We start from the raw sequence: 7,070 nt of genomic DNA, 5'->3' as shown, positions 1-7,070 counted from the left end.
AAAGAAAGTGGCCGGAAGCTTTGCCACTTTTGTTTAGTATTGGGTCTGCTTAGCTTGTGAAAGAGAAGACCCTGACATCACTTCAACCATTCCTTTTGAAAACACCGAAGGCATGAGGATTATACCCGTCCAGCTTCCACAGGACCAGGCTGTCTGACAATTCCTCGTCTGTAAACCATGCTTTCTAAAACATGAAGCGCAGGTGCAGGCCTAATTTGGAGGCGGGCGAGTTAATATTCTACCCTGTGCTGATTGCTTAGTCTGTTTCGCTTGATATAAGTTTTTATGACAACCCTTTATTACCACGGAAATGTCCATCTACAACTCAAAGTAATAAATGCAAGCTGTAAAAGTCAGAGGTTTCTCTTTATTATTTAATACATTCTAATCAAATAGTAACAGCAGTAAATAAACACTTTTGAGAAACAGGCAAGTTACCCCCTATATCTGGAAGAAAAGTAAGTCAGTATTCTACATGGTAGAAGGGAGAGAGCTGCTGATGTCCGTGGTCAGACAATTCAAGGACAACTTGGAAACTTCTAAAGCCATTTCCAAAAATCAATGGCAATAGGTTAAGACTCACAGCTACTTCAAGGGGTAAAATGTCTCTATCTACATTGGGTTTTATTATCGAGGATTGAGTTGCACCTGTATAGCATGACATTCTTGTCTTTAGCCTTAAAGGAAAAGAGAGAAGTCTCTTCTGTTTGCACCAGTTTGAAATGTTTCTGTAAGTAAGGCTGCCTCGAAAAGGATTACTACAGTACTCATTCACGGGAGAGTTCATACGTGTAGTAAAAAGACAAATACAGGATCTCACGGTGACTGGTTTTTGGTTGATTTGGTTATTAATTGCATAAAATGTGGGGTAAATACAAGTATGATCGGTTTAACAAAACTCCTACCGGATACATCAGGATGTAAAGCATCCCATGTTCTAACGCAGACTGATCGCCAGGCATCTAGAAGTGGAGCTAAGCCTGGGTCAGCCAGGGTCTTTTCCTCCTTCAGTAACTCCCATGGGACTTTCTCACCTATGGAGCTTGGACTTTTGACCCAGTGCATAGGAACCCGAAAAAGGCAAGTCATTTTGGTAGCAAGATTCCCTCACCTTTACTTGGGACGTTCTATTTTTAATTTTAAAGGGTCATTTGGTCTTGATCAGCCATAGGAAAGGAGGCATCACTCAGCTAAAACTACCTAGGGGAATTTAAAAATACCTAGCTACATCTTCACACCTTTAAATTAGATTGAGCTTGATTGTCCTTAAGAAAGAGTTCTGCGCCGTTATCCAGAGAAGGGCCTCCGGGTTCTCTTATACATAGCTGCATTCGGAGATAGTCTATATGAGGCATGTATTTAAAAAAAAAAAAAAAAGAAATACTTATACCTGGAATTTATATTCTTCCAAGTAATCTTTTAGTCTTGTTGGTAAAGGCAGTCCCCAGATGGCACCGGTACATTTGTTAATGGTGAGGCGACAGAAATGCTGCAGAGACGGCGCTGACGTGTACAGAGGTTTGGTCAGATACAAGTGAACAGTCCCATTCCGGGGGGCTTCCGGGCCTGTCTGCTTATCCTTGCACATCTCAACATAGTAGTCAATCAGGTGAACCACACTGTCAAACTGCTTAAGCTTGGACTTGACACATATGATGGAGTCCAACCGGAATTTCCCATCTTGGTACTCAATCCGCAAGTTAGTCGGTCCGGCTGACGTCTTAACAGATATAGTTAGTAGGTAGTCTGAATGCGAGCTATCTCTAACCAAGAAAGTTCCTTCGGGCGTCTCTTTTAGTTTCTCTTTGGCTTCATTAACAGTCATACTTCCCCAGTACCATCCTGGGGTTTTCGTTCACAAAGAAAAAGAAAAGAAAGTGAAACAGTTAATTATAAGAATTTTTTAAAATAGGGTCTGCACTTGGCAGTTCATTTTTCTACTTGTTTTGTTTGAGACAGGGCCGCATGTAGCATAGGCTGGCCTCAATTTTACTTTGTAGCCAAGGATAACCTTGAACTTTTGATTCTTCTGTGATCACCTCCCAAATCCTGGGATTTACAGGCCTGCACCATCATGCTCAACTAATTCTTGTTATACCTTTTTTTTTTTTAAAAAAAAAATGCCTGCTGGTGAAAGTTTATCAGGAACTATCACAAATCCTTTGACGGGTATTTAATAAACACTTAAGTCAATTCTAGGCACAACGGTAAGCCAATTTCTTTTGAAACTGAAAAAAAAAAGATTTTCTGTAGCTCTTTAAACTACGTTAAGATTTTCTTCTAATGAGCCAAAAGAACATTTGCAATATGATAGGCATGTTGGCTGAGAAAAAAAATATGATACTTTCAGTATAGTTAAATTGAGACAAAAACCTCAATTAGTAAATTAGAAATAAATTCGAAGTTAGGAAAAAATTGGGAAACTTATCTCCAGTATTTCCAATAAAAACAGAAGCATCTTTTTTGAACGGTTGGTAGCCCCCAGAGCTGCCTCCAAAGAACTTGTAATGTTTGGCCTCTTTTAGAAGCCATAGAAAGCACTACTTTGTGGACTGCTTTGATTAAAACTAGCTAAGTTTGGGGGAGAGTGTGCATATTATCTGGCACTTTAAATTGACAGTCTTCACTATATTCTTTTGGACTTTGCCCTGGTTCAAATTGTATTACAACCCCAATTACAACCCCTGTTCTCTGAAATCTCTATTTAGTTGTTTTGGTCATATCCAGAATCTCACTTACAGAAGGGGCTCAAGACATTTCATTTAGTAAGTTTGACCAACGTGCCTTCCATTTCGGCCGACACCCCTCCTCAAACAACACACCCATACCGCCAGTATATATCCGGGAAACTTTCCCGAGGAGGGAAAGCCGGAGGCGGGAGGGGGGGAGCAGAAATTAAAGACTGGAACTTTTTCCCCTCCTTCCCACAATCTTATTGCTACCAAAAGTTGTCTTGCCTCAAGACAGATTTTAACTACAAGAGTTGTTTTCGGGAGAAAAAATACTATATATACTTTTTCCTTTTCTTTTCCTGCAGATGCAGGGAACCGCTTCCGCACTGCGCAGAGCGCCGCCTGAGACCAAGCTGTACCTGGAGGCTGTCCTGGGCATGGCCCTTGCCAGCTGCTCTCAGCCAGGCTACCCTGCAGCTGCGCTCCACGCAGACTGTCTGTCTCCGAACTTGGCCGCCACCGTCCCGGGCTGCGGCGGAGGCTGAGCCCCGGGAGCGCACGCAGCCCAGTCCGGAGGCAGCGCAGCCCCACTGGCCGCCGGCTCGCCCTGCGTTCAGGGAGGCGCCGGCCGCTTTTCTCCCACGCGGGTGCGAGCTGGAGCGTCTAAGCCCGAACCCCGGCCGAAAGCAGCCCAGGGTCACCGCACTGGGACACCATTCCCAGCTCGCGTTCTGCCCTCCACCCAAGCCTCAGCGTCCCTCCTCTTTGCTTTTTGTCGTCACCTAAGATCCCGCCGAGCCGGCGGGCATCCCTCTATGAGGGTCCCCGGCTCCGGAGACCGGGACCGGACCCCAGGAGACTAGTCCCATCTCTTTCTCAATGCTCCCCACCTGAGCCGGCGTCCCAGCCGCGCTCTCTCCACCGCCTTGCGGGAGGCGCCCGGTCTCGCACTCCTTGCCAGCCGCCAGCTCCCTACCTGTTTGACTGAGCTCGCGCAGGGCCTTGGCCAGCCGTGCCGCCTCCGGTGACTGCTCCTCCGCCGACCCCGCGGTCCCCCACTGGCTCCGCGTCCTGTCCGCGCCATTCCCGGAGGGCTCCAGGCACCGCAGGGTCATGGGAGAGGAATCAACACGTCAGAGACAGGTGGTCGCCCGAGCTGGGGCCAGAGAACCTCGCGTCCTCCTTGGAAGTCACAGGGTATCCCAAAACGAGTCTCTGCGGGGTGTCCGAAATGGTGGCGGAGGGGGAGGGGACTGGAAGCAGCTGGTTCCTTCTCTCCAAATTCCGGCAGAATGGTGTGGCAAAGTATCTCGCAGACACGGTCACCCACAGATCGCCTGGGAAGAGACAATGGGGCAGAGATTGGGTCAGTCTGGACTGGACCCCTACGACCGAGGTGGGGGTGGGGAAACAGACACGTGGAAAATCCCAGGGACTCCTCCGCCTGCGTGCTTCTGTACCATTTAACCCCAGGCATCCAGTCAACGCCCTGCCCAGCTCTAGGGGAAAGACGGGAAAAAAGAGAGCCCAGACCCAAGACGCTAGAGTTGGCCTGAGTGGAGAGGGTGAGGTGGGAGACAGGGTGAGGTTAAACAAGGTGTTTTCCCGCCCAAGAACTGTGCTGGAATCACACACAGGCAGCCTAGGGAACAGTCACCTGCGGGTCGGGATAGGCCTTTGTCAAGGGCAAACAGGAAAAAAAGCATAATAAATGCAAAGAACATGGCAGTTTTCTGCACTTGGCATTGCCATCCCACACTTCGAGCAGCCCCGTGGCCCTAAGGAGGATGCATCCGGCAAAACCTGGTTCCACGCCCTAAAGCGCCGCAGGGCTCCTGGGTCGCCAGCCGAGGGTGCTGCGGTGCGCTAGCGGTGCGCCAGCCGCTGCATCCCCGCCGCGAGGGCGGCCTCGGCCCCATTCCTACGGCTTCCCGGAGCATGCTCGGGACAAGGACGGGGGGCACAGCGGCGGTCGCTCCAAGACGCGGAACGCTGCTCCTGCAGCTGCCGCCGCGGGCGCTGTCGAGGAATCGGCCGGAGTGGGCAACCCCCGCCCGAGCTCCAGAAGAGGCCCGGGGTTGATCCCGCAGCAGCGAGCGCAGCGGGTCGTGCCATCAACCAACACCGAGGTCTTACCTCCGCCGCGGCGACTGCCGCCTCCGCACCAGGAAGCCTCCCCAGCGGACATGGGGCGGGGGAGCCGGGGAGAGGAGGGGTGCCCGTCTGAGTTCCCCCGCTGATGTTTATTTGAAGAACGAGATGACTGGGGATGCAACCGGCTCTGCGCTCGGTAGAAGCAGCCTGACTTCGCTGCGCCGAAAGCAGACAAAAAAAAATCCCAGGGATTGTCTCCTAGCTCTCCCCAGTCACCCCAGGCTGACACCCCTGCTCGCTAGTGCCGGGTTTCCCTCCCAGCTGTGGCGGAGGAGATGGGCGAAAGAGAAGGGGTGGGGGGAGCAAGGGCGGAGGCTGGCGGGGAGGAGCGGGAGATCAGGTTATTAGGATTATAAATTTGGATAGCAGTGGTTGGGGGGTTGGGGGCTCCGAAGACTTCGCGAGGCTGAGAAGGAACCCAGGAGAGGAGGCAGTTGCATCCGGATGGGGCAGAGCCGCGACTCGAACTCTTCCCCGAGAGCCCTAAACTGACTGAGGAAGCCCAGGCAGTACGCCTGCTCCAGCGCTCTCACCCCGCCGCCCTCCCCCGCTCCACCCTCCCGCCACTGTGCCCCGGGCGGAGCCTTTGGGCTTCGCGAGCGGTACCTGCCGCAAGCTTCCGGGCTCGGGGCACAAGGGATCTTGAGTCCGCGCGCCCGGAGACCCGGCGCGCACTCTCCGCGACCCGCGCAGCGTCGGCGGCTGCGGGAGGGAAGGCTCATGCTTCAAGGGAAGCCCAAGGCCCGCGAGCCGCAGCGGCGGCGAGACTTGGCAAGAGTTAACCGTCTGTCCCCGGAGCAGAGTGTGTGCGCGCGACTTCCCAGCCCGGCGCGCCTCCCTCCCTCGCGCGCTCGCTTGCTCCCCGCCTCCCTCCGCCCCTTGCGCCCCGCCCGGCCGCTGCGGAGGCCGCTTTCCAGGAACTTTCCAGGAATCCGTCTCACGTGACCGCAGCCCCCGCCAGCGCTTTAAAGAGGCTCCGGCGCTAATGCGCAGGCTTCAAGGGAGCCGGCCTGAGAGCCGGTGCGGGTGCCGGTGGCTGCGGGGTGGCGGTCTGGGACTCCGCCCTCCTTTGACCCTGCACCTCCGGGTGCTCGGGACAAGTGGGAGAAGTCCCTAGCCAGTGCCTTTTAGGCGGTCAGTGTTTGCCCCTATCCGCAGCAGCTGAGCACCTTGGTCTCCCCCGCCCCCCCCCCCCGAGTAGCAGTAGCCCCTCTCTCCGGCTAGCCATGGAGGAGGGGATCTTTTTTCCAGCCATCCACACCACCACCGCCCTGCCAGACCCGACCCTCTGCAGTCCCGGGTGCATGGACAGGCGGGAGGCGGGGCGGCGGTGGGGGTGGCCCAGAAGTCGGTCCCTCCCTCTCTAAGACACGGAGCGGGGGAAAGCAGGCTAGGAAAAGCAGGCTACTGCCCAGGTCGATGACCCCTCCTTGGGGCCTCGGGAAGCGAACCAGAGGCGGTCCCCTCTCCGCCAGTGTCCTAGAAGACCTAGAGCGAGCGGAGACCAGCGCCTCCTTAAAGCCGCGCCGCGCACTGCTCTCAATCCCGCCCCCCTGGAGTTCGGGCGGGTAGTCCCCTGCACCAGCCTTGCCCAGCTCCTCCCTTCCTCCTCCGCTCAACTCCAACGTGTGTTTCCGGAGGCCCCGAGAGGCCCACCCGGCCCACCTGTTCGGACCCACAGAGGAGATGCCTTTACCTGTGCCCCGGTGGGTTGCGGGGTGACGGACCCCGTGCGTCTGTCTCTGTGATTCTCTGCAAAACCGGGGACCAGGATCCCAGCACCTCTTTTCTAATGGGACCCTCACCTTGCACACTGTTGGGGGTCACCTGGCCTCTCATCCTACATTCATGAACGCCGGGCCCTGAAAAGTGACCCACTTTAAATGTGACCTACTTTTTCCAGAAAAACAAACAAACAAACAAGCAAAATGTCACTCATGGGAAAACCAGATTCAAAACTTCGATAACCACTTTTCTTTGAAATACTGTTCTGTTGCATCACTGCTCAAAAGCCTGAAAGGTCAATGGCCACTTTTAGTTGAAGCTGCGGCTATGGGGAAGTTGGGCAAGGGAGGCCAGGAGAGGGTGGGGGAGGCGCGGTTTCCAAGCCTTTCCTGGTGCCCCGCCTGCCGGCCCTGGAAGGAAAAACAACCAACCAGCTCCAAGGTCAGGAGCCCTGGACCAATTTTTATCCACAGTAATTTTTTCCTCTTAAATAATCCTCTACACGTGACAGGACGGTGA

General features: G+C 53.8%; 1 protein-coding gene across 4 annotated transcripts; it reads right to left on the bottom strand.

Annotated features, from left to right (window-relative positions):
- Positions 1-347: 347 nt before the first annotated feature.
- Positions 348-6,541, bottom strand: Socs2 (suppressor of cytokine signaling 2). 4 transcript variants are annotated; one of them, XM_087902131.1, is made up of 4 exons: positions 5,433-5,658; positions 4,809-4,982; positions 3,649-4,009; positions 348-1,842 (listed from the first exon to the last, which is right to left on the bottom strand). In XM_087902131.1, exons 3-4 carry the CDS (start codon positions 3,785-3,787, stop codon positions 1,385-1,387), a joined length of 597 nt encoding a protein of 198 aa, XP_087758257.1. In that variant the 5' UTR covers positions 3,788-4,009; positions 4,809-4,982; positions 5,433-5,658; the 3' UTR covers positions 348-1,384. The 4 variants fall into 4 exon arrangements, with proteins under 4 accessions (XP_087758257.1, XP_087758258.1, XP_087758256.1 ...); XM_087902132.1 differs by lacking the exons at positions 4,809-4,982; positions 5,433-5,658 and adding an exon at positions 6,523-6,541; XM_087902130.1 differs by lacking the exon at positions 4,809-4,982.
- Positions 6,542-7,070: the final 529 nt, after the last annotated feature.

The sequence above is a fragment of the Myodes glareolus genome, chromosome 26 (assembly GCF_982192425.1).
Source record: "Myodes glareolus chromosome 26, mMyoGla1.1, whole genome shotgun sequence".
NCBI classification, from domain to species: Eukaryota; Metazoa; Chordata; class Mammalia; order Rodentia; family Cricetidae; genus Myodes; species Myodes glareolus.
The sequence above is the reverse complement of the archived record's forward strand: the minus strand, read 5'-3'. Positions and strand labels throughout refer to the sequence as shown.

What these genes read in the sequence shown, in the direction of transcription:
- Socs2 (XM_087902132.1), bottom strand. Translation starts at nt 3,787, where the DNA reads ATGACCCTGCGGTGCCTGGAGCCCTCCGGGAATGGCGCGGACAGGACG. An exon ending in GCGCGAGCTCAGTCAAACAG is followed by an intron (nt 1,843 to 3,648) that starts GTAGGGAGCTGG and finishes CGAAAACCCCAG; the next exon opens with GATGGTACTGGGGAAGTATG.